This window comes from Embiotoca jacksoni, unplaced genomic scaffold (assembly GCF_022577435.1).
Source record: "Embiotoca jacksoni isolate LCO1_2020_lvr unplaced genomic scaffold, fEmbJac1.0.p SCAF_16, whole genome shotgun sequence".
In the NCBI taxonomy this organism is placed as follows: Eukaryota; Metazoa; Chordata; class Actinopteri; family Embiotocidae; genus Embiotoca; species Embiotoca jacksoni.
This window is the reverse complement of record NW_027185296.1, coordinates 2,878,541-2,906,148: the sequence shown is the minus strand read 5'-3', so window position 1 is coordinate 2,906,148 and position 27,608 is coordinate 2,878,541. Positions and strand designations below refer to the sequence as shown.

Sequence of the window (27,608 nt, the reverse complement as noted above, 5' to 3'; positions counted from 1 at the left end):
TCGCCGTCCCCTCGGTGACGTCTTGCGTCCTCCCTCCCCCCCCCTCCCCTCCCTCTCCGTCGCCGGCGGCTCCCCCCGCCCTCCCCCCCCGCCATATTTATTCATGCCGGGCAAGATGGCGGCGATACGGACGAGGTGTTATTGCCAGTGGACATAAAAAAAGGCATTTTATTCAAAATATAAAACCAAGTCAGACGCGCGCGTACACTCGGTCGCGCCGCGCGTGTGTTCACCACGCGAGGAGCGTCGACGTCTTTTTTTTTTTTTTTACTTTACGCGTTTCGAGGATTTTTTTTTTTTTTTTTGGTCTTAAAAAAAAAAAAAAAAAAAAAAAAAAAATGTTCACGTTGTAACTCGCTCGCTAACCGACCAGCTGGCTAACAGAGAGCAGTCACCAGCGAAGCTAGCTATCTACCGCCAGCCGAGCCGCCGTCCCGAGTGCAGGATGGGGGAAAAGCTGGAGCTCAAGCTCAAATCGCCGGTCGGAGCGGAACCCGCCGGCTATCCGTGGCCATTACCGGTCTACGTAAGTGTTCGACCTCAAAACAAAACAGCTCAGCGGTTTACGCGTTTTGTAGTTTTGCGTGTGTGTTGTCTTTGTTAGCTCCGTTAGCTCCGCGCTAACGTCGGGCTAGCAGAAGGAGCCATGGCTCCGCGCTCGTCCGGGGATTCAGGTCGCTCTGGTCGGGATGGAGACGGACCGACAGACCGGCGACGACCGACCAGATGTTTCGATTCTGGGTTTTTTTTTTTTTTTTTTTTTTCTCATGTGCTGCCATAAGTATTTACCAGGGGAGGAGGAGGGGGGGGGGGAGAAAAAAAACAAAACAAAAAAAAAAAAACACATTTGTTCCGCGTTTCTTATGTTTAAAAACTTAACACGGACTCCCGGTTTAAAAAAAAAATAAAAATAAAAAAAGACGTTGTTTTGAAATTGGAGCGATTTAACATCCACCATTAATGTCAAGTCTGTCCCTCCCTGATTTAACCCGTGACCCCTCCAGGTGTGTTGGTTTGTGTCCGGAGTGAGTGAGTGTTATTTGACGACATCCCGCTGAAACACACCAGAGCTTTTTGACAACACGCTTGTGCGTGAAATCTCTCCTCGTTTGTCTCGGATCTCACCCGGGTGAGATCGGTGTTTGTGTATGAACTCTTGTGAGAGTCTGCGTTTCTTGATACGGTCTCTTTTTTTTTTTCTTTTTTTTTTTTTTTAATAATAATTATTATTATTATTATTATTATTATTCCTCCGTGTTTTTGTTTCCTCCCGACTTCCTTATGCGCGGACAGCAGCCGAGTTGTGCTTCGGGTATTTGAGCCCCGGACGTTCAGAGGAAGATCCCTGATCTGTCACCTCTCGTCACAGTCACAGTCACGCCTGGAAATACACTTCTTTTTTCTCCTACTTGTATTTCCATGAAGCTGTCAAAGCACGTCGGTGGCTGATTGCAAGTCGGCTCATTAAATAGAAACGGAAAGGGAAGCGGTTGCAACTGTGTGTGTGTGTGTGTGTGTGTGTGTGTGTGTGTGTGTGTGTGGTCTTTTCAGTGGTGTGTAAGTTAGTTTAAACTTTGTTTTCTCTGTTTAGAGTAATCGTGATGACCAAATTTCTCAGAAGCAGGGGTCTTTCTTGTACCTCTCTCCTCTCCAACCCACACCGGTAACCCGGTCGAGTTCTTTGGGTTTTCACAATTTCAGTCCGATCGTCACCAAAAAAAAAAATCACAATACGCAACCTTTTGAAGGAGTTTCAGGTCACTGAGTCACGAGCTACTAGTTGATGCAGCGAGCTGCTCCTCTCTGCTTTGGCCGACGGGGCCGACCCCCCCCCTGACGCCCGGAGCCTGATAACGCTCGCAGCCTCCTCCCTTCCAGGATTCACCGCCTTGCCCCGTTTGTGCGACGGTCTGTCGAGATAAAAGAAAAACAAGCGAACGCGCACGTCAGGAGTTTAAATATATTGCTGACCCGCGCGACGGCTATTTATACCGGGACTGGCTGTCGCGTGTTGAAATAGAAACAGCTGATGCATGTGGAGTTCTGCAATACGGGGAGCTACTTCACGCGGCGCTGTCCTCCCGCCTTCAAAGGGGAAAGACTTCCTTTCTGTTCTCCCCGTTCTCTGTTGTCCATCTGGTCAACGCTGCCGGGAGGGAGATGCAAGAGGCCGCTCCTGTGCGGCGATGTTCTATTAATAGAATTCAAAATACGCGTGTCAGTATCTACGCTCAAGTATATATATATATATATATATATATATTTGTTTTTTGTTTTTTTTCTCCCCCTGTCACGTTTAACGATCAGTTTTTACCCCGTATGGAGCTGCGTGCTGGAAACCAACTGACCACACATGTAGATTCATTATTCGCTCCCACCGAGCGTTCAGATTGCTTCACTCGCCCACAGAGCACGAACAGAGAGCCGCCGTCTGCGCTCCGACACACTCAACACGGCTGTAAGGTGTGCAGTCGCAGCCGAGCCCATCAAACAAAATACACGCTTTCTACCGTTTTATCGATCGGTTTCGTCGTAGGTTTTTTTGTTTGTTTTGTCCCCCCCCCCCCCCCTCTAACCCCCCCGGTGTTTCTCACTGAATCCCCACATCTGTGCGTCGGTAAACGCTTTCCACATGAAGCGCACCTCCAGCGTGGCGCGGCTCCTTGTCCATCTGGTTCTGGGCGGGGGGGACGCCAGCCCAGCTCCACCCGGCATTCAAAAGACAAACTGTCGTTTGAGCACCGCCCGAGCGTATTTGGTTTCGCGCTCACTCGCGAACTTAAACTCTCGCGACGTCTCGGGGCGACTCGCTCGCGCGGTCAGTCGTCGGTTCAGCGCTAAAAAAAAAAAACAAAAAAAAAAATCGCAAATTAAAAAAAAAAAAAAAAGTAGCCGTCTTGCCGTCGGGGATATTTCGGAAGTCATTTTAATTTTGAAATGCGCAGCGTTTCTGTGTTGAAGCCAAGACAGGCAAGCTGACTTGTGTATGAACTCAAGTTCATACTCGGGGTCGTCAACGTTTCACCGGCGGCGCTCGTGCGTCAGGACGGCTCCTCCGGACGGAGGGCGCGACGTTTGTAAATAATCGGGACGCTGCGCGCAAATCTTCGGACAGAAAACCGCAAGCTGCGGTGTTTAAGACACCGGTGCCAGGTTACAGAATCGGCGATGTTGCACGCGCGGGAGCCCGCGTCGGTCACTCGTCCCCCCCCGTGGGCTGCCGAGTCGTATAAAAACCCCGACGCCCGGCAATTTGCCGCGGCGACGCGAGAGAGGAGGAGCTGTACGCGCGTCAATCGGACCCCTCGGTTCGGGGAGAGGAGGGTCCTCTGTTCTTTTTTTTTTGTTTGTTTTTTGCCCGACTCCGCTTTCAGACCGCGTTTATTTTTAGCAGCGACCCCCCCCCCCCCCCCCCCTCCCCACCCCCACCCCGCCGCCGGTGTTGCTGCGTGCCGTCTCTGTGCGAGCGGGCGGACCCTCCCTCCGCTGCGTCCGCGGAGCCTCGGCGGCGTCTGACGCGCGTCGCGTTTCACGCGTGCTCAGAAAGATTTGTGACTCGTGCTGCTCCAGGGGCGACGCGCAGGCGTCGCCGGTGCGGCCGGTCTTGGCGGAAACAGTTGGAGGTTTCCTGTGTGACTTTACACATTTGAGTAAGTGCGCGTGCGCGCTTTAGCTCTGGCTCTGGCGGAAGTTTGCGTAGTAGTGGCGGGCAGTATTGCGCGGGAAGCCGGGAGCTCCCGGGCTGAGAGCTGTTGGCTTCGGTTTCTGTGCCAGGCTTCAAACAGCTGACAAATCGCAGGCTTCCCCTCCTCTCTCTCTCTCTCTCTCTCTCTGTCCCTGTCCCCCTCACTCTCCCCGATGTTTAGTTTCTCTCTCTCTCTCACTTTCTTTGCTCTTGTCTTTTACCTTCTCCTTAATTCTTTTTATGTCCATTTTAAAAAATTTTTTTTTTTTTTTTTTTTTTTTACTTCCCCTCTTTTCTTTCTCTCCACCAGAGGCTCTCATTGGCAATGTGCTGGAGCGGGAGACAGAAAGTGGGTCAGTGGGTCAGCTCAGGCAACAGGCTCAGGCTGGCTGCGCTCTCGGTGAAACTTGAGCCCGGCTCCTCCCACAGAGCTGCTCAGCACACTTAACTACACAGTCGCTGCACGGGACAAATGTAATTCCGCTCATTCCACCACGTTTTGTTTCGGGACAATCGAAGCATTCTGGACCAGATGAACTCAAATTGACTTTCTGAGACAGGATTCGAAGGTCTGGTGACGTTGACACCTCGTCCGCACAGAAGACACCGGTTTGAGCCACAGAGCGGCCGCTCCGGTGCTCCCTGGGTGTTAACACCACAGGGGGTGCAGGTCACCTCCCACCCCCCGCGCCCCTCCACCACTCACACACACACCCCTGATTTGAGGCAGCCAAATACACCATCAGTTGGTAGAGACACATGAGCGATCATGCTTCGGGCTGCATTTGCGAGGATAGCGTAACTGAAATGTTGAGGTACCATGCGCCCTCTGTAGACAGCTGGATTGATTCAAATGGGTGCCTGTCAGACCCGTCAGACGGACGACTGAAAATGCTTCTGAAATGCTTGCTGTGGAGACACAGCTGGAATTAAATGAACAGATTTCCCGAAGGGAGGTCACAGTTACTTCTGATTGAATTTAAATTCAACTTTAAATCAAACCTTCAAGCAGGCAGGTTTGACTTCAGATTAATGCCATCTTTCAAAAGACGTGTACATCGGTGTTGTCCCTTTTTATTATAAAAGCTGGCAGCTGTCAATGCGACAAACAGGACAATTCCCAAAATGGCCGAGACACGGGGATGGGGTTTGCTGCAAACCGCCAGTGTGTCGACCAGCTGAGTTGAGTCATTGGGACGGCTTGGTATTTGACATGTACACGGCTGCTGAAACTGCACAGTCAATACCTACAAAACAATAAACGCCATAGTTAAAATTCAAGCATATAGGCGTTGGAGAGGTGAAGGGTGTGTTTGAGAGGGTACGGTGTGCACGGCAGCAGCGTCTCCTGTGGCCCCGGCAGCACAGCACGTGTTCACTGATCCAGTTTTGTACCAAAGACTTTATGAAAACTAAATATTCAGTGTGTTATTTGATTTGATTAGAAATCTACCAATGATCCATAGGGTTAGGGTTAGTTTTGATTATATATTTCACTTGTTAATGTATTATAAAAACAAACAAAAAACAGTCTACCGAGGCTTCTTATCAGGGACATGCAAGCCAGACTCAGCAAAATCTACCATCTGATGCAGATTTGACATTTCAGCCTTGCGCTCTCTCTCTCTGTGTGCGTGTGTGTGTGTGTGTGTGTGTGTGTGTGTGTGTGTGTGTGTGTGTGTGTGTGTGTGTGTGTGTGTGTGTGTATATGTGTGTATGGGTGGGTGGGTGTGTTCTGCCTGACATGTTGTGAAGGAGATTGATTTAACAAAGCTCTTGAAATTGGTGGACCTGTCTGTCTTACAAGCACAAACGCAGTATAACAGTGCTCAGATCAGCACTGTTATCTGTTGATCACATTCTAGATATATGTTGTTGTTGTTTTTTTAAATGTGAAATTTTACCGGTATTACCATTCATTCATTGCTCCCGCAAATTTGATTTTATATCTCAACTTTTTTGCGCACAAGTTTCAAGCCCTGTCCTGCGTATATGGAGCTGTTATTGATAATGGTCTCCGGTCTTGGGGAAACCTGCGCTGAAACATAAGAAGGAAGTCATTTTATAAATAATTCAGGTTTATATGAGCCCTGTGTGTGACTGATAAGTGCCAAGGTTAAGTGTTTGCTTCATTCAGAGTGTGATTCTGAATAATCAGCGGTATTCAGTCACACTGGTGCTCACAGTTGTGTCCGAAGTGGCTGTTAAGTCTGTTAGATGTTACTCCAATTAGAGGATGAATTAAAAAAAAAAATAAATGTACTGGTCATTGCACTGTAGTGGCACAAAGCTGTAATTTCGGTCACTGTGCCAATTTTTTGGGGAATTAACATAAACTTTTTTTTACAACCCTACTCGACATGAATTGCTTCATGCACATAAACAAGAATTGTCTGTCAGGAAATAGTTACTCAAATATTTTGGCTCAGTATTTGATATCCTTTGTTATCGTATTGATTTCTCCATATTTTGGACATTTCTGTTTGCCATGACAGGAGCAGATTTCAGCTTCAGCACCAGTATTGTTATTTTAAAGTTCAGAAGTTTAATTGTAAACTGAAATGATTTTCTGTTTACTAAAAACAAAAACAAAAAACAACCGTGGGTATTCTTTCTTTATCGCGCCCCTGGCTTGTAGGTTGTTTTTGTTTTTTTCTCCGTATTTTAACATTTACCGATCGCTTAAACCATTGCAGTCTAAAAAACAGCCCAGGAAAAGATCACACCGGCATGAATACTGTAATGTTCTTTCATGTTTTTATACTTGCTGTTTCATAATATGTTGTCCCTCCCTCTCTTTAAAGGATAAACACCATGATGCTGCTCATGAAATCATCGAGACCATCCGGTAAGTGACGTTTGCTCCCTTTGTCTCATTTATACTCCCACATTCACATTGCTGTGTCAAGTGTCTGATTTAGTGATGATTGTGTGGTTGTGTTTCTTCTAGGTGGGTGTGTGAGGAAATCCCAGACCTCAAACTTGCAATGGAAAACTACGTACTCATTGACTATGACACCAAGAGGTGAGTCTTGGCTGGTGTCACGTTCATTGATCATTGATTTCTCTTGAAGGGAGGGGGGGGGGGTTTCCAGCTCTACAAACAACAGGCTGTTATGTGTCTTCAAGGCTCGTTGATATTAATGACTCTCTCCTCTGATTGGCTGCTTCTTTCCTGAGTGGCGCACGCTCAGTTCAACCAAAAATTGTTCTTGTAAAGTCAAAAGAATTTCAATTTGTTTTTCTTAAAGTGATGCTCAAAATCTTGTGTCTTCTCTTCCTTCCAGCTTTGAGAGTATGCAGAGACTTTGTGACAAGTACAACAGGGCCATTGACAGCATTCACCAGCTGGTGAGTTTATATGCGTGAAGCTTTTCAGTGTTCAGTAGGTGAAGTGAGCGTGAAGTGAGCGTGAAAACACGAGTCACCGACATTTAGTTACAAATACTGTTTCTATTTGTCAGTGTTGCTTTGAATCTGTGCCATGAATCATGACTCATTTCCAGTATACGTAGCTATAGTATTTATTCTGGGCTTTTGTTATTAATCAAGTTATCACACCTATTGTTCTCCAGTCTGGTCAATATTTGTGTCAATTCAAGGATTTTGTTTGTTGTGTCTTTTACATTAATTTGTGGTTGGGCTGATGCTGTTTGTGCCATTTAATAGTACAATCTTCACACTGACAAATACCTTTATGCCTTTGCTTGAAATATTTTAGTTTCAGTCAATACAGCAAAGTAACGCAATATTTTGTTTGGCATTATTGTGTCGATATATTCGGCCAAGTATTGACATATTATAAGTTTTTTTCCGGTGCATGCGATGTTTATGACGGAGCTGTAATGACAGTGTCTGTCTGCTTCGTTATCTCATTCTGCTACAGTAACAATTAATAAAGTGAAATGAACAGACTAAAATGTTTATTTTAAATAGATAAAACACGTTTTCTTTTGGGCGCATCATTTACAGCTACCGTATTTTTCGGACTATAAGGCGCACCGGATTATAAGGCGCACTGTGAATTAACGTGTCTTATGTTCACACATAAGCCGCACCGGATTATAAGGCGCATTAAGCAAAACAACACAGTCCGGTAAATCAAACTTTATTCAACTCAGTTGATGTTGAAGTCTTTCGCGGCTGCTCTATTCCCATGCTCTGCTGCGTAGCTAATTGCTTGGAGTTTGAAACCCGCTTCGTAAGCATGCCTCTTAACAGGTGCCATTTTTGGAGTCCTTTTACATACACACAAATGTACTGTAATATAATGTTGAAGCACAGTAAGTATTACGTATAAAAAGTGGAGGGGGCAAGCGTACTAAATACTGTTCTCTGATTGGTTTATTGTAGCTAACGCGTACTCCGGGCGCGGGCTGCCTTACATGAATGCACTTTTAGTTTAGACATTACATTCCTGTTACGGGGCCGATCAGGTGGTGACACAGCGTACCGTAATGCTCCGAATATCCATTGAGCGGAGCGGCTTCGTTGCTTACCAAAGTCGTACTTACACATTTCGACAGATTTTTGAGCGCATTGTACCACATAAAATCGATCAATAAGCACAACAAGTGACCATACATAAGGCGCGCTGGATTACAAGGCGCGCTGTCAATTTTTGAGAAAATTTAAGGATTTTAAGTGCGCCTTATAGTCCGAAAAATACGGTATAAAAAAAAAAAAAAAAGTAACATATGTCAATATAAGTTATTGCAATACTCGGCATACCAAAGAACGTTTCAAATCGGAATTATAATATATCACAACTTTAAAAAAAAAATCATAGGTAATATCATATCGTTGGGCCTCTGGTGATTCTCACCCATAATGAATATACATATACTATTCTCACAGTGGAAGGGGACCACCCAGCCCATGAAGCTAAACAAACGTCCTTCCAATGGGCTGCTGAGACACATCCTGCAGCAGGTGTACAACCACTCAGTGACTGACCCAGAGAAGCTGAACAACTACGAGCCCTTCTCCCCTGAGGTGTATGGGGAGACCTCTTTCGACCTGGTGGCTCAGATCATTGACGAGATGGAGATGATGGAAGAGGACACCTTCGTTGACCTTGGCAGTGGTTAGTTTGCTGTTATTTTGTTCAGGTTTTCAGAAATCATAACTTCACTACCAGTTTTAACAAGATTTCTACTACACAAAGCCAAGTGGCTCTGAACATTAAAATGCATTGTTTGCAGCATAGCAGTGCTCTAATAGTGTAGTGCGAATGGTTAAACAAATAATGGTTTAAAAAAAAATACAAATGTTTTGAAAGATGTGTAAAGGAGTTGGTCAGGATGTAAATGTCCAGATTGACAGCCTTTGTTTGTCTGCGTGGTGTACGACACAAACTGATTGTTTATTATGTGCAGGAGTTGGGCAGGTGGTGCTGCAGGTTGCTGCTGCAACCAACTGTAAACACTACTACGGTGTAGAGAAAGCAGACATTCCAGCTACCTATGCAGAGGTAAGTACATCATATCTCACAGGAGCAGACAGCTACTCCAAAAAGGGGACAGAGAAAAGCAAGATGCTACACCGTGTCAAGAATTACTGCTTCCTCAATCCTTGTGGGGAAATGACGGTGTCACCACACTGTGATCGTCACCGTAGACAGGCGAATAAATAGTCTCGCGAAAAGTGCAGCTTTGTGGCTGATCAGCATTCAAACTACTAAGCGTATCACACATTCAGACTAACACTGTGTCTGCATAGAAATCATTCCAGCCCTTAAATGAGACCCAAAGTGCATTTTCATGCTACAAGTCCATTTTCCTGCCTTTTACATGCATAAATAAAGAGATGGTATGTGGAGCATTGAACGCCTCGAAAACGCAGTTGATCTACAACTCCGCTCTGCACCTGAACGCCTCCTGTGAAAACACGGATTGCTGCTCCAGATTGCAAAAAGCCTGACTTCAGTTATCCTGAACAACTGCAAATCCAAAAGCTCAGTGTTGGTTAAGATTAAGATTGATCATTTAAACGACACAGTTTCAGTCATAGAGGTGTCAGAAACACTGAATACAATTTCCAGAATTGTTAACTTTCTAAACCCTCCGTTCTGTAACTGCATCTGGAACACACACACACACACACACCCTTTATTGATGGTGTTTATTTATTGATTAACATTATTTAAAAATTCCCACTTTCAGACCATGGATAAAGAGTTCAAAAAGTGGATGAAATGGTATGGGAAGAAACATGGGGAGTACACAGTAAGTTGACTTGTTTGTGACATTTGCTGTGAGTAAAACGTTTTGTCTTTTTAAATGCAGTCCACGGGAATTAATGATTTCTACCATAACTACAAACATTTTTCAGCTGGAGAGAGGAGATTTTCTGTCTGAGGAATGGAAAGAAAGAATCGCCAACACAAGGTGGTGGACTAAACCTGCTCGAAATTGACAGTCTGGAAGACCCAATTTCTATTTATTGCAATTAAGATCGTTTGTAAACTGACGGACCAGAAATCCAAACCTCTTTTCAACTGTAAAGTCGAATCCAACCCAAAAGTTTAGTCCTGTCGTAAATGCTACTGCTGGGGAAACTTTTTATTTTTTTATTCAATCTGTCTTCTTTGAGAAATGGTGTGTTTCTAATATTTTGTTCCTTTGTATATGATGCATATGAATATGTTTTCTGATCATGAAAACTTGCACGTTCTTCAAATATTACATTTCTCTGTGATATTCTCCAAAACTTAATACTCGCTTGGCAATCATGTTTGACTGTGAACTGCATTTCTAAAATGTTTCTTTCTTTTTCTGTTTTCCAGTATTATTTTTGTGAATAATTTTGCCTTCGGTCCAGAGGTAGACCACCAGCTGAAGGAGCGCTTTGCTAACATGAAAGAAGGTTAGTATACTGATTCAATACACTGAATAGACATTTATGCAAGTTCAAAAGTACACGCATGAAGAATAAAAAAAGAATTTCACAGTTGAAATTACAATAATAAAACATCAGTTGTAATGATGCATTTTTTTGGTGTAAATTCTTTTGTATTATTCTTTTTTTAATTGTTATATTTGTCAATCTTGGCCAAGATCTAACAATATTTTAGGCACATCATTAACTCTGTGACGGCACCTTCTTAAATTTTCAAATTCAAAAGCCACTTAGACGTACAGTGGATTCAGAAAGTATTCAGAGCCCATCACTTTTTATGCGCTTTATTGTGTCATAGATTTCAGCAGGTCTTTATTGAAAAATTTCATTGAGATCCAAAAAATTGTTTACTACAATGTTTGCTTTATGTAGTGAGGTATAGCAGCTATTGTGTGTGGTCATTGTGCAGCATGATTCATTATTAAGAAAAACAAACCTAAGTATTCCGTCTGTCTGTGTTTTTTTTCTCTCCAGGTGGGAAAATTGTGTCCTCCAAACCTTTTGCACCATTAAATTTTAGAATCAACAGTCGAAACTTGAGTGGTAAGCACCAAAATTATTGAAAAAGCTATTTTCTTTTTTATAATAATTCTTTTTTTTTTTTTTTCTTTTTTTTTTTTTTTTTACATCTAAGGCTTCTTTGTTTGTTTTTATCTGACATATTTTTCTCTCCGTCATGCAGATATTGGCACAATAATGCGTGTGGTGGAGCTTTCTCCACTGAGGGGCTCCGTGTCCTGGACTGGAAAGCCGGTCTCCTACTACCTGCATACCATAGACCGCACCATAGTAAGCACTGAAGCTTTTCTTTGTCTCCGTTGCTATAACCATCGAGGAGAGGAGTAGAACTGCAGACACTGCAAATTAGAGATGTCAACAACACAGTACAACACTAAATGGCTACTGAAGCAGTACAAACCAATTATGCATTATGAGACAAATAATAACAGCTGGTGTCATCTTAATGAGGAGTCAGTCCTGGGAGTCATCTGAGGACACAGAGGGTTTCACAGGTTAACACAGGCCCATTAGATAATCTTGATAGCGTGTCATTAAAGTAATTGGTTAAAGTAATCACTGATTATCAGTGGGAATCCTGGTGAAAAAGCCAGCAGGCTGGCTGGTTCGTGATGATGTGTTTCTTGTTGCCACCTGTTGCTGGGCCTTCCCTACTACTCGTTATTATTTAATGATACATAAGGAGCAGTTGTTGAAGAGGGCACAATGTGTGCAGGATTTTATTAAATATCATTGACATTTGTGAATTGTGGAACAAACATATTTCTAAAGCTGTTTTAAACAGCATTATCATTTGACCTTGATTTGAATGGAAAGACTTAACTGATATCCTAATTCTCTTTATCTCATCTTTCAGCTTGAAAATTATTTTGCTAGTCTCAAAAATCCTAAACTCAGGGTAAGATCCAGTCTTCTTTCTCACTGTTTTGATAGTGTCACTGTATTTACTGTATTTACTGTATTTTCTGTGTCAGAGAATTATATTTGTTCTTCTTACATCAGGAGGAGCAAGAGGCCGCTAGGCGACGTCAGCAGAAGGATACAAAGGACAGTAAAAGTAATAGCACCACGCCCACGAAACCTAAAGAACAAAACAAGGTACGACATGGATGAATTTATAAGACTGTATGTGGGAAGTAACTCCTATAAGGAAGATAGCATAGGAAGCTGTAGAAGATGCACTTTTCTCCAACAATGTTAAAGTTTCGATTAAATAAGGAACATTTACTTAAACAGCTAAAACTGCAAAATTTCCGATTTAAAACATTTTTGAAACATTTTTAAACCTCCCAAAATGAAAAATACTCCTTGGAGAACGAGACAGTTTTTTTTTCACATCAATGTAGCCCCATTCAATTGAATTTAGTTTAATCGAATCACATGAAATTGAACCCTATGACCAAGAGTAGTTATAAATCCGCTTTAAGTGCATTTGTCCCCGAACAGTTTGTCTTTCCTGTCCTATCCACTCCAGTCCATATAGCATGAAGAGATCTCTGTTGACTGGATGAATTTATCCCTGCTCGTTTCTTGACGTGTTTCACAGCAGGACTCCTGTGGTGAGGAGGAGCGTCCCAGTTTGGTGAATGTGGTCAAGCCCTCTGCCAAACCCAGGAAAACACGACTCTTGTCCAAAGGTCGCAAGCTGAACAATAAGAAACGTGGTCGACCCAAGAAAGCCACCCCAACAGCTGAGAAGAAAAACAAGAAGAATCAGAGCGCATTGGATTTGCTGCACGCCAAGACCCTTTCTGCAGCACCGCCTCAGGGTCAGAGGGCCAACACGCACGCACGCACGCACAAAACATGCTATCCGTGCTATCCATGTTCTTCTCCTGAATGGTAGTTTAATGAAAATATTTTGGTTTGTACAGATGCATACCGGCCAACTCAGACTCCCTTCTACCAGCTACCTCCTAAGGTCCAGCACTATCCCCCCAGTCAGATGCTGCTGAGCCCAACTCCTCCTGCTCTGCAACAACTACTCGGTGAGCCGATGAAGACACCGATTATTGTTTTCTTTGTCATGCTCAAAGTTGTTGTCAAATTGTACAGACGTACAGTATGAGCTCCGTTTCACTCTCTTGCTCTTCCTTTGTCCCCAACCTAACCTGCTACAGATAACATCAAAGTTCAATACCTCCAGTTTATGGCTCACATGAAGACTCCTCAGTACCGCTCCAACCTGCAACAACTTTTAGAGGAGGAGAAGGTAATTGGTTCTATTGTTACAGAAGCAGCTACAATTCAATGTGCATAGTTTTAGGCACATTTAAGCAGCCTAGAAAAAGAACCTTCATCCTGCTTGTTATTCATCTAGATGTCAGTAATTCTTTTTAAAAATTTTTTTTTTTTTTACCCTTTATTTCTTGTTTTCCTGTTTTCTATTCTGTCTCTAGCAAAAACACAGGGATCTGTCGGGGCAGGCGGAGCAGCTCCATTCGGTGTGTCAGTCTCACAAGGACAAGATCAAAGGTCTCTTTCAGACCAAACTGGATGAGGTATACTTACTGCTTTGACATCACAGCTTCAAAGACACAGTCGACATTGTTACTTTTTTGTACATAATCCAGTCCCTCCAGGAAATAACAATCTTGTGATTGAAACAATTAATGGAAATCCAATTAATCTCCACAATGAGGTCGCTAACAGAAGCTCTGCTTGAAGGTGTCATAAGTGAGCCTTTCCCAGCAAAACTGGGTTTTTCTATTGTGTTTTTTTGGTAAAACAAAAACAAAAATCCTCATTTACAGTCAACAAAAATAGCACAACCAGAAGTAACGGGGTTTATGCGAAATGTGGTCTTATCAAGAGAATTGGGCTTCTAATCGTTGCCCTTCCTGTATCAGACTAATCATACAGTGTTTGTTAAATTAGAGGAGTTTTATTCAGCTTACTTTGAGCCTGGGGTTCATAAATTCAGAAAAAAAATAAAAATATGAGAACTGAAATAGGTAGATAGGTAGGTAGGTAGGTAGTTACTTTATTAATCCCCAAGGGGAAATTTTTTTTCGCTACAGCAGCATACAGGAAGCAATAAGATAATAATAGAATAATAAAAAGCAATAAAATAGCAGTAAAAAAATATTAAATATAAAATGCACAGTATATACAGTACAGTATATATCTATATATATTATATACAAACAACCAAGAAACACAGACAACAGTGTTATTGTTGTGTGATGGATTTTGCCAGAGGTGAGTTATTGTACAGTCTTATTGCAGTGGGCAGTAATGATCTCCTGTATCTGTCCCTGTGACAGCGGAGCTGGAGGAGTCTATTGGAGAAAGTGCTCCGCTGTCCCTGCAGCAGGTGGTTATTTCCAGATATTTCAGTGATGTGCAGTATGCTTATTATCATAGAAAGAGGTTACATATGAATGTTTCTTTATTAGTTAGTAGTTTAAAAAAAATAAATCAAAACAAATTCCTTGAACTCGATTTTTGCCCGTTTCTACAATTTTACTGCAAAAAAAAACAAACAAAAAAAATCACAAAACTAATGAATATCCAAACAAATCACGTTGGCCTCTTGTATCTCCTCGATAGAAACCATGTTTGATTAGCTTTGCAAAGTACAGAATGTGTATTTGAAATTAGCGCCGATATTCAGCTGTTTGATGGGATATCTGAATAGCTTGAATCTCACTTCATTTATATCCCAATTAGAGAACATGGTTTAAAACAATGAAACACGGCTTGCTGGTGAAAGAGGGAGGGCGTTCCTCTGAAGTTTTCTTGCAGTGTTATTGTTTAACGGGTTGAAAGTTTCAGGTCTGGGTATTATCAATGAGACCTGACAAATATCAGACTGCAGTGAGCAAACACTGAATACACTTCTACATCCCTGCAGCAGGGTGAGAACTTTAGCCACTAGAGGTCAGCAGAGACACTATATTTGCCTTGTCAATTGCTCTTTAGGCGTGATGTGCTTGTTGTTGATGGAAAACACTGTGTATACCTGTGCTTGATGAACAGCTTGGAGTAAAAGCCCTGACTGTGGAGGACCTCCTTCAGGCCCAGAAGGAGATATCAGCCCACAATCGTCAGCTGAGGGAGCAGACGAAGCAGTTAGAGCGAGACATGGCCTTGCTGAGAGACCACAGCCTGCTACTGGTGAGACTTCAGAGCCTGCTAATGTTGCAACCTCCAACCTGTTATTACAGCATCATCCCCCACAGGTTCACACCTGTTAACCTTCCTGCTGCTCTGGTTTTGCATTGAGGTGGTTGAAGCCACAGTCTGGCATTATTAAATTGTTTGACGCAAGCAAAGCGTTCTCCTGTTTTCCAACGAAGAGTGAAAAGATAACAGCAAGTGTGTTTGCATTTTGTTTTCTAGCTGAAGTCTAGATGTGAGGAGCTGAAGCTCGACTGGGGCTCTTTGTGTCTGGAGAGTTTGTTGAAGGAGAAGCAGGCGCTACGCAGACAGATTTCTGAAAAACAGAGACACTGCTTGGAGTTGCAGGTACACAGTTCGCCTCTTCAATCTGTTGGATCCATTTCAAAGTGCTTGAATCTCCCTCCTCTGTCATGCTGCTCTGTACTTGCTATATTCTCTGGCTTCTTCGATCTTGCCAAACCCCCTTCAGCCATCCCACTGGTACATCAAAAAACGAATTCCCTGGTCACCAATAGTATGAGTAATGCGTTGTTGTGAGGAAAAGTGGTTGACTATTGTCTTAGACATTGGTGAAGCCTGCCTGTTTTCCTGTGTAACGGTTCCCCCTGGTGTTTGTTTGTAGATCAGCATTGTGGAGCTGGAGAAAAGTCAAAGGCAACAGGAGCTGCTTCGGCTCAAATCCTCCAGCCCCTGTGATGGTTCCCCGTACAGAAAGGGCCTGGAGTCGCGCTCTTCCACAGACATGGACTCCGCTAAGCTCGGCCTGTCGTCTGCCCCAGCTCTCAATGGCGTTAGCCCAGAGCTTTCTATCAATGGCACCAGCTCACCTTGTTTTGACCGGGCGAACACAAAGGGTGAGCTTCTCTCTCGCTACCTGCCCATCTCTCCCGACCACGAGATCGTGCCTGCCATCCCCGATGCTCGACAGAGGCAGCAAGGCGCCTCCTATGCACTTCCTGACTACACACGCTTCTCCCCAGCCAAGATTGCCTTGCGGAGGCACCTGAACCAGGATCCCACTGCCTCTGCTCACTTGAGAGGTGCAGGGATGACCACACACAGGTGGGTTACTAATAACAGCTTTCAATACTTACAATATCTTTTTAATTTAAAGGCTGCAAAATTGTTTCCTAAACCATCAAACAGCTTACTAGATGAAGGTAGATTTACCTATTTCTTCTTTTTAGGGAACCGAGTGGTATTCACTCTCCACTTGGAGCCAAACAGAACTGCCCCTCTCCCAACGCAGCTGATGCTCAGAATAATCTGAAAGGCTCAGAGAGGGTACATTGTTATCTTCTTTGCGTCAGTAGGCATCCAGTTTTCTACCTACATTGGTGTATTTGGCTTTTTCATTTACAACAGATCTATCATTAAGTACAGTAGCTTTAGAAATATCTCTATAACCTGATTTATATTTAAACCACGTCTCTGCTATATATCTCTCTGAGCTGACGTCAACTGTCGTTTCATCTCAACCATCAGCGTAGCTTAAAAACCCCATTTCAACTACACTGCTCAAGGATGTTTTACCCTTAATTAAATGTCTATTTGAGATCTGATTGTAATTCCTTTATATCAGGATGTTTAATAACTCTGGAAAGCTTCCAGTTGATCAAAAACACTTCCGACGGGGTTTAGCCAGAGAGATTATATTTTCTCATATCGAAATCCTTTTCCTTAAGTACAAAGCTCCATCAGCTGTATCACTAAAATTGAATTGAAATGTTCCCATTGTTCTCTGGTACAGGGCGGTAAGGAGAGGAGTCCGTCTGTTCAGGGTGACAACAGCATCACGAGCCTCCCGATCAGTATCCCTCTGAGCACTGTTCACCCAAGTAAATTACCTGTCAGCATCCCATTGGCCAGCGTGGTGCTGCCCAGTCGGGCCGAGAGACTGGTGAGTATGCTCATATTACAGTACAGTACCAGATGTGAAATTTAAATGTTCAATTTTGATTTGTAAATCCACAGTAAAATGCATAGATTAGATTTATGGTACATTGTGATTTATTGTCTGCATTCACTATTTCAGAGAAGTACTCCAAGTCCTGTGTCTCAGACAGGTCTGACCAATGGTAAAGCTCTCAACCACTTCACGTATTGCTCACATGTGACATTGACCACAACATGATCTGCTGCTGCTTATTTAATAATGCATTCATGTGCAAAATCTGCCCCATATATGCATTAATACTTGACACACGTCTGCTTTCTGAGCATCCTTGACTGTGGACTTTTTGGTCTCTGTTTAGGGTATTCATCCAGTTCAGGGCTGATGAATGGAGGTCCCCACCCTGAGGACCACAATGGTGCTTCTTCATCACCTCCTCCACACAGCAACACTCTTTTGACAGGACCAACGGGTCGAGGAGGCTCCATCCAGAGCCCCCCACTCAGTACTGGAGGGGTGCTCCAGTATGCCGACGGACCCCCGAGGATTCTTCCAGAAGATGGACCAGACCGTCAGGGAGGGGAGTCGGACCCAGAGCCCCAGGACAGTGAACTGCGGAGGAGAATCTTCTTCTCCTCTTCCTCCTCTTCCTCCTCCTCTTCCTCTTCGTCAGGCAGCGGAGGCAGCGTGGCCGGAGGATCGCGCCTCCACCATCACACTGGCAACTCGGCCAAGCAGGGACACCACAGTAACCATGGAAACCACCACCACCAGTCGCCCGGCACACAGCACACTCACACGCCCACACATACGTCTTCACTGCACTCCTCTCACGGCCTCGGCTCTCAGGAGGGCCGCAAGCGGGGGAGAAGGAAACGCAGCTCTGCAGCGGCCGTCACAGCCAGCGGATCCCCAAAGAGGAGGTCATTCCCTGGACTCAGCTCCAACAACCACTCCTCAGGATCACCACTCAATATTAACTCCATGGTGAGTCACCAAAGGCATTAGAGATGTGAACCGGAGGGGAACATTATGGTACTATATTGATTCTCAAGGTGCCACCACATGTATTGCGTTATAATTATTGGACTATCAGTAATAATCAGCATAAGCAGAAACTTAGAAGAAAAGTGAGAAGCCATATGCATGTGTTTGAGTAATCAGAACTTACCGGGCGTGGGTCTGGTGTTTATCTGTCACCAGTGCATCTTTGGTCCATTTACACCTTGATTTTGCTGCTGCAGTGAAACTGCTTTCTGATCATCAAATCTACATTTGTATTGACCAGTGTAATCATGATGTGAACTGTGACTCTTTTGGCCCCCAACAGGTGAACAACATCAACCAGCCTCTGGAGATCTCTGCCATCTCCTCCCCGGAACAATCAAGCCCCAGTGGGCCCGACCTGGACCAGCCTCCCATTTTGAAGAGAGAGCGCCCCCTGGAGCTCAATGGCACCGGTCGATACTCCAACACCCCCAGCTCTGATGACGACGACTCCGGATATCCCGCTGACAGCTCCAGTTCTCGGTAACGCAAATGACTTTGCTCATCTCCACTGCAGCTGCAAGCTATTAGCCCTATTTTATCTGAAGTCTTTTAAGTTGTTGTTCACTAACCATGTGACCAAATACAACGTGTTTTATTGCTTTAATCTATTCAGTTTTGATTTAATAAAAGTGACATCTTTTCTTTTGATTGTATCACCATTGTTTTAGATTGAGTCACCTGTGTTCTGTTACCATGTTTGTTTTGATTGTTTTTTGTTGTTTCACTCTAGAATTGAAAGAAAAATAGCCACTATATCCTTGGAGAGCAGAGATGGGCCTGGTAGACTAGGTGACAGCGAAAGAGGTAAAATAAGAACATTTTAATGAGTTAGAGCAAAAAAACAAAAACAGAAAAACATTTTTGCTCTTCTGTTACCTGACAACATTTGTCTTCTTCTCCACCAGGCAGAAAATCTGGCAACAGCAGTGGTAACAGCACAGGCAGTGAAACCTCCTCCTCATCCTCCGTGTCCTCTAACAGCAAGTGGAAATCTACCTTTTCACCCATTTCCGATCCCAAGCAGCCCAACTCCGACCAAAGGCAGGGGGGCTCTCCATTCGGCATGGGGGGCTCAAGCCGAGGCACAGACTCAGACTCTGACCACAAACAATCGCAGGGGAGGAAAGGGAGCGACGGGGAGTCATCCAGCTACGTGGCCCCCAACCCTTTCCTCAGCCAGGAGTCAGGGGCACGCAATGGAGGCAGCGGTGCCGGTGGTGCCCAAGGAGGCAGCGGTTCAGACCAACGACAGGCCCTCCAGAAGCAGAAGGCTTCCCGTGAGTGGGAGCTGAAGACCAGCAGCAGCCTGGCCAGTCAGAATCTCTTCATTTCTGCTGCTGCCAGCAGCGGAGGGGGCATTTTGAGTGGGAAGGTGGGAGGCAGTCCTGTAGCAGTTTCCTCAACCACAGGGTCATCTGTGGGACAGTACCTGGGGTCTCAGTTCCCACTCGGCGGGACCTCAGTCTTGCAGTCCTTGTTCGGGGCCCAGACAGGCGGTTCCACGGTGAGTGGGACCCCTCGGCTGGTCAACGGACACTCTGCTCTGGGGAGCTTCTCGAGCGCTGGCCTAGCAGGGGGAGCGGCTGGAGGTGAGCGTCACTCCTGATACACTAATCTAATCAAGTTTGATCTGAGGATCGATGAACAGGTGAGGTCTTAGTCTTATTCTGGGGGTCGTCTTGATAACAAATGGCCTTGAGAGAATGAGCCAGGTAAGTGGAGGCCCAATGCTGCCATCCTCTTGTCCGCCTCACTGACCGGCTCTTTGTGCTGCCTTGCTTTGACATGCACTGGCTGCTAGAGTGATGCAGTTGGAAACACCCCTGGAAAATGTAACATTTGAATGAACATTGTACGTTTACAGACACTAGAAAAGTCTGAAAAGAGCTTTCTTTGAAATGTGTGATTGACCATGAAGTTGATTTTATATAGGTGCTGTGGTTGCTTTTCTCATTTTCCCTGGGTGTATCTGTCAGAGTTGTATGTCAGAGTCATTTCACTTGTAAGCAAAACTATTTCCAGAAATCAATCGTTATGATAAGAATGGTTATTTGCCTTCCATTTTAAATTGGCCGCACTGATTTGGTTTAGTCTTCGTACGGTTACAGCGGACTGACTCTGTTTGCTTTCTGTGTGCTTGTCTCAAACCTGCTTGGCGCTATTGCACAACCCGGCTCAGCCCTTGCTTCTCTCTTTGACCCCCCCCCCCCCTTCTCCCCTCCCCCACTTGCTACTATTGTCTTCTCTCCTCCTCTGTCTCCACTCTCTCCCCCCCCCCCCCCCCCTCCATTTCTGCTATATGATTTGCAGGTATATTTCACCACGTGGTCCCCTCAGTGTCCTCCCATCAGTTTGGGGCAACGCTGCCCACCTCTGGAGGCCTCGGCTCTCTGCTCAGTCTCTCCTCCTCTTCCTCCTCCACCTCCCAAACCCAGCAGCACACCGCCCCCCCAAACGCCCTCCACGCGCCTCGCCTCCGCGTCCTCACCGCTCCCCCTCTCCCTGTCGCAAGCCCAGCACAGCCGCACGCAGTCGGTCCTGCACAGCCCCTCTCCTCCCACGCTCTCCCTGCCCCCCCCACCGCCCCTGCACAGCGCCCCCCTCCTCCTCCTCCTCCTCCTCTGCCCCCGCACACGCCGACGGCCCGCCGTCCTCTCGATCGGACGCCCTCCACTCCTCGCGTCTGTCCCACGCCTCTCTCCACCACCAGAGAGCACAGTCATCCCTCTCTCTCTCCATCACCTCCCCCACCTCTGCCGCTTCTGTCTGCACCGCTGCCGCTGCTTCTACCTCGCTCCCCTCTTCCTCTCTGTCGACATCCTCCTCGTCTCGTCCCTTCGCAGTGCACTACTCCCCCCGGCCGCCCCCTCCACCACCGGCCGGCAGTTCAGGTGGCGGCGGGGGCATGTGGAGGACTCAGGGCATGCATGGTACCTACACCACCTCCCAGCTCCCCGGCTCCCGGCCTAGATAGGGTTTGGGTGTGAGGGAAAGGGGGGAGGAGGAGAGGGTAAGGGCGGATGGCAATCAGAGGGTGGATAGAGGGGGAGAATGAAAGAGAGACTGGTAGGGAGTGAGAGAGACAGGATACCTGTTTTCCCTGTACTTCTACAAGCTGTTGTTCTGATTGAACAAGGTAAGATGATCGGGTTTCAGTTGTAAAGTTTCAAACTGTGCTGGATGATAAGTTTGGATTTTGAAAGTGTCAGGCTGTGGTTTGTAATGTGGTTTTTGCTGCGTTTAATCTGTAAGAATCACTCATGGTGTCGTTTTCTGTCTTTTGAATGTTTCAGGTAATTGATGAAAACTACCTCAACTTTAAATAAACTATGCAAATGTCCTGGTGTGGACCAAGGCACTCTCCTCATTCACTGGTGCTTCAAACCGTCTGCACTACCCAACCGCCTCCAAGACCGGCTTCTGTACTGGGATCCTTGATACACACACACGCACACGCACGCACGCACACACACCCTCATACACTAACCACCACTATGGTCACCTTGAGTAGAATTCATAGGCACTGGTCATGTTTATGTGTGGTGTATTAAAATGTTGGTTTAAAGATTTTACAATCTGGAAATCAGTGCTATCTGCTTTAACTTTAAGGTGCTCTACATTATCACAGTGTGTCACAATTATAGCAAAAAAAAAAAATGTAATCATTTAATAACAGACTGAAGCACACAGTCCACCTTTTTGTAGCCCAATCTCAACAGGTGTCATTCATTTCCTACCAAGGATCACTTCACTTCGTGTGTGTGTGTGTGTGTGTGTGTGTGTGTGTGTGAGAGAGCGTGAGAGAGTGTGTGTGAGAGTGTGTGTGTGTGTGTGTGTGTGTGTGTGTGTGTGAGTGTGTGTGACAGTTCAATGAACTCTGCTCAGATGTCATGCAGCTTTGCTTCTCTGCATGCATGCTTTCTTATCTGTTTACTTCCCTGAAATGAAATGAAGTTTTTGTTGCAAAATGTCAGACTATGAAACAACATGGGGATCTTACACTTGTGGTCTATCTTCACACTGGATAGTGAGATGCAGTTACTTGTGTAGCAGAAGATGTACAAGTCCTGACTGGTTACTTGACACCCCTGTTATGATTTGCTATATTCTTATATTTAAGAGAACGCAACAGTTGGATGAGCTGCTGTTATGTGACATGAATTCAAAGGCAAGTGTTAAATCAGATTTGATCTAATTCAGCTCGTTTCTGGCCGCTCCTGGCTCACAAGCCAATAGCTCCTTGGCTTTGCTACTAACTGGAGCAATAACAATTGAGTTCTCTTGAAGTGCGGCGACATTCAGTGTATATCTTTCTAATATTTAACATATCAGTGGAAGTTAGTTTACTTTGTGACGGTGATCAGGCAGATTGCACCTTCTTTAAATCAATAGACCAAAGGATGAAGAACATGGAGGGACATCAGTGGATCTTCCAGCTCATGAAAATGTTTTGTTTCATTTTGAAAATAAGGTGAATTAGCAACATTTCCAGGGGTGGCAGTAATGATGAGCAGAGCCAAGTATATTTTCATTTAACAAAAAAAAAAAAAAAAAAAGATAACCCCAGATTATATGAAATATATGAGATGGTGCTCTGTGTAAACATTGTTAGCCCCAAAGAATTGTGGCCACAGTGTTAACGTTTAGTGAAGCTGAATCCAGATGTAAAAAAAAAAAAAAAAAAAAAAAAATAATCACAGTAAAACAACAGAAGATTGAACCAGTGTCTGTATTTATGAACATTTTCCTCTTCAGTTTGGTAAATCACACTACTATTTGGGCCGCAGCAGAAATATTCTTATAGCAGGATTTTTGAAACTCTTCAGCTAAATTTTTTTTCCTATTTATCTTTGCTGTTAGGAAAATGCAGGTTTACGCAAATGTGGACGTGTATGTGGAATTATACTGCATTTAGTCGTTTAATACAGACACACATACACAGTCATGCATGCAAATCCTCACACTGGGAAAACATAATGAATCATAACCACAACAAACTACTGGACTCTTTTCACACCTTTTCGTTTGCTTTCTAATTGTGTAATTTGGATTTATTTTTTTTTTATTTTTTTTTTGTAAACAATGTTTGTACTGTGAATGTGATTCATTCTCACTGTATAGTTGTGGATAATTTAGATTATTATATTTATGCTGTCAGCCTTTCCATTTACCTTGTTTTTGTGGCTTTTTTTTTTTTTTTTTTAAATCCTAAATTGTGTTGACATTGTACAATGCAATTGTGTGTGTACTTGACTCGGTCTGAAAACAATGGTGCTCTTATTTATTCTCAAATGAAAACATCAAAAAAAAAAAAGTCGAATACTTGGTGCTCTACACAGGGACATTTGCGATGCCAGTTTTTGGCATTTCCTTTCTCATATTTAATATGCTATTATCTTTGAATGCCTCGTGTACAACTCTAGACGCCACCTTTCGATGAGAGTGCTCTCCAGCAGCTGGCTCGGCGTGAACAGGTGTGACAGCCTCCGCTGGTGTTTCCCACGCAGCTGTTTTAGACATACATCGGCCCGCTTTGCTGTCACAAGTGAGCTGCTTATCCGTTAGTGAACAAGACACACTGTTTTTGTACATAAGTTTTCGTTGTTCTTCAATGTACATGTCCATCATAAACAGAAAGGTATATAAAATATGTATCTATATACAGTCTATATATAGATATATAGATATAGATATATGAGTAAATCTATATATAAGTGAAAAGGGGGGTGTTTTGGTGCTGGCATTGTGACCCTTAAATTCAACCTGTTAAACAGGAGGCTTGAAGCCGAGCAGAGCGAAGCATTGCCACCACAGGACCTTAATACATGGCGCCTAACAACACGGCGGCGCAGCAGCACCTGAATCCCTGTTTTGTTTTTTGTTTTTTTAATATGTATATGTATATGTATATGTATATATATATATATATATATATATATATATATATATATATACACACGCACACACACATCTAGAAACTCAGAAGCTGTGTGTCTTTCACACAGAGGTGCTGTGGCTTGAACACGACCAGATTCCAGCGCTCAAACTGTTCTGACTTTTATCAGATGTTTTCATGTCTTTGTGTTTTTTTTGGTTGTTTTTTTTTAACCAACCAAGATCCTGCAGGAAATACGGTGCTTCTGTTTCCAAACCATGGTGATTTCGATTTTACAAACTTGAGTCTTTCCTGGTGCATACAAGAACTACGTGTCAGCATCTTTACACGCACACACACACACACACACACACACACACGGCCTGTCTTTAGATGTCTCGAGGCCGGCCGTTCCTTGTCATGTGAGCGTATTGTGTAATTGCAGGAGATGTAAAACACTTGTCTTTGTGTCTGAGTGAGAGCAGTCAAGCTTCCTTTTTCTCTGCTACACAGCTCAGTTCGTGCGCGTGCTATCCCCACCTACCGCCCCCCCCACCACCACCACCACCACCACCAACAACAACAACAACTTGCCAGTGCATATCTAAGGGAAGATTAGACTAATATTCAAAGCTTTATTGTAAAAACCTCCTGTCCTGTGCACTCCCTCTGTAAACACGTGTGCTTCTCACCTGCGAGTGTTCCAGTAAAAAAAGAAACAAGTCATTTTAGAAGGTATTTAGAGTCTAGTCAATTTGTTACCAGCACTGAGAGGTATTTTGTAATTATTGTTGATGCTGTTTTGATTTTCTTATTCTTGATGTTTGATACAATTGCAGTTACATGTTATGCTTTTAACTGTCTTCTTATCAGTTTTTAATACTACTAGTCAGACAGACAACACGGTGCTCTCCTTCACTTAAAACAAGGAAATTGCAGCTATAGATAAATACTACTCTTCTCCTGTTGTGCTGCAGGGTTTTATGGTTTGATAATCTTCAACACAAGCTCTCCTGGTGGCTTTTCTGACGGTCGGTCTAACCTTTGGAATGCTCTCTGATCCGGAGGAGATGGTGTGGTGTATGTGCAAGTAAGAGCAGTTTGTGGAAATGGCAATTGTTACAGATTTCAACCAGTTTTGTTGTTCCATGTGTGAACAGTTAAAGGGATTTTGTCCTTTGGGGTTACGAGCATGATTTGAACTTAAAGCTTCTATGCAGTTCTCCAGCCTCCTGCATCCTGGTACATTATTGGTAGAAAATCTGAGAGCTTTGCAGTCTAGGCTGTTTACTCTAAATCCTGCCAAAGGTCTTAACTCAGGAACTTTCCAGATTGCTTGAAATAATGTTAACAATTTTGTATCAACTACTGCATGCGACATTTACTTACCATCCTGTGGCATGACGAAGTCCCTCTCCAACCCAACTCAGGACCAGGACCACCCCTCAGTAAGCATATTTCAAGTTTAAAAAAATATTTCAGATCTCCTCAGATTCCTTCCTACTGGCACATACATCCAGCCTCTTCAGTGAAATCAAGCTTTATGAGTCGGTCTGATCTCGAGAAGCTGTGAAATGGCTACAACTTTCAGCATCTTCCTCATCTCACAAACGCCTCTGTCTAGATTTGTGTCTCCAAGAGGGAGGGTCAGTGTCCTTTGTTGGGGCCCCTTACATTACCTGTGTGTGGGGGGGAAACTAACTGTTAAGGACAGACATGGCCTACAGTGTGTGTACAGTGATCTCTGATTGATGAAGCCAGGGCAGGTTTGAGGTGCAATAATGGCAAACCTACTTTCCAAAAGGCCCTGGGTTTTTCATGGAAAAATTGTTACTGTTTGATGTTGGTGCTTTTATCCTAAGATGTTATAATGAAACAAATGGAATTAATGTTTTGTTTTTTTTCTGCGTTTTATGATAATTAATAAAAATGTTTCATATAATGTTGAATTCATTTTGTTGTGTATAGTAAAGTTTGTCCGATTTGGTTCCGTTTTCCGTAATTGGCAATAAGAAGATCATGCTGAGGTTTAAACATCATGACTTCGATTTTGAAAGAAAGAAATGATACAATCCCATTTCCAAAAAAGTTAGGACAAAGTGTAAAATGTAGATAAAAACAAAATGCAATGATTTGCAAATCGTGGAAAGTCATATTTAACTTTATATAACTTGGACAGAGTCAATAAAAAGACTGGAAAAGTTGTGTAACGCTAAAGGAAAAGGCAGTTCGAACATCTCACAACTATTAGTGTTAACTGGCAACTGGTCAGTATCCCAGGGAGGCAGAATATTGTTCCCCAACTTTAAAATGCTAAGAATTTGGGGATTTTAATCATCTAGCGTACATAATAGCATTAAACTATTCAGAGAATGTGGAGAAATCTCTGTACACGAGGGCCAAGGCCAAAAAACAATATTGGATGGCCCTGATCTTTGGGCCCAGGCAGCATTGCATTAAAAACAGACACGATTCTGTAGTGGAAATCATTGCATGGGCTCAGGAACACTTCCGAAATCCATTTTCTGTGAACACAGTTCTTCGCTGCATCCACAAATGCGGTTAAAACTCTTATCATCTAAAGAAGAAACCATAAGTAAATGTGATCCAGAAACGGTGCCGCCTTCTCTGGGCCCGAGCTCATTTAAGATGGCCTAGTGCGAGGTGGGAAACTTTCCTGTGGTCCAGTAACTGGTCTCCTCAAGTTTCCAAACAAGCTCACTTTGGGCGGCCGATGAGATTTGGGAGATGCTCAGAAACAGTCGTCTAGTCATCACAATCAACAGATAGAGACGGACGGAAAGAAAGCCTGTTCACGCTCTCATTCAAGGCAATTTGTAGAATCACCAATTAACCTGAGATGCATGTTTTTTTTGGACGGTGGGAGGAAGCCAGAGTACCCGGAGAGAACCCATGCAGGCACAGAGAACATGCAAACTCCACACAGGCCCGGATTCGAACCCTGTGCTGCCCCCTTAAAATTCAAAATTAGCAAATATTTCCCCCAAAATACAAAAAAAAAAAAAATTCTCTGTCAATATATGTTGTTTTTGTTCTACTTTCAATTCAGTATAGGTTTACATGTTTTGTAAATCAACACATTCTGTTGTATTTACATTTTACATAGCGTCCCAACTTTTTTGGAAATGGGGTTGTAGTTAAGTAGTGTTAGGTTATAGGTATTTTATTTGTCAAAAACCGTCTCCTGTGTCTTTAAATCATGCCGATTATAGCTATGTACAGTATCGGGCTGAAAATAATATTTGTGAAACAGTTTGTAATGAAATGCTGCTGCATTTTGGCCTTTTCACAACAAATCTCCAAGTATTACAATTCTGAGGAGGGTGACCTTGTCTTGGGCCAAAATGTTTTTAATCTCTCAAAGAAATCCACCCATTAAGCCTGCACATTGAAGCTTTCAACCTGAAACTGTTTGTTTCCAGATTGTTGGGCTTGTCTAACATGGTGTCCCACAGTATGCAGATGAAACTAACGGACTGGGATGAACACTTCAGGAATAGAAATATGTAGACGTGTCCAAAGGCGTATCCCATCAGACT

At 43.8% G+C, this 27,608-nt stretch overlaps 1 protein-coding gene across 1 annotated transcript; it reads left to right on the top strand.

The window, feature by feature from the left end:
• The first annotated feature begins 96 nt into the window (after nt 1-96).
• Nucleotides 97-26,001, top strand: dot1l (DOT1-like histone H3K79 methyltransferase). Its single transcript, XM_069150252.1, is given in 31 exon segments — nt 97-526; nt 6,490-6,533; nt 6,636-6,710; nt 6,973-7,036; nt 8,543-8,771; nt 9,064-9,158; nt 9,850-9,912; nt 10,019-10,074; nt 10,473-10,552; nt 11,060-11,128; nt 11,268-11,374; nt 11,961-12,002; nt 12,107-12,202; nt 12,651-12,873; nt 12,979-13,092; nt 13,225-13,316; nt 13,504-13,605; nt 15,086-15,223; nt 15,449-15,574; nt 15,852-16,291; nt 16,417-16,513; nt 16,980-17,129; nt 17,265-17,307; nt 17,485-18,110; nt 18,454-18,653; nt 18,904-18,977; nt 19,079-19,762; nt 20,484-20,632; nt 20,634-20,771; nt 20,773-21,309; nt 21,467-26,001. Coding segments are annotated over 30 exon segments (4,872 nt in total). The 5' UTR covers nt 97-445; the 3' UTR covers nt 21,148-21,309; nt 21,467-26,001.
• Nucleotides 26,002-27,608: the final 1,607 nt, after the last annotated feature.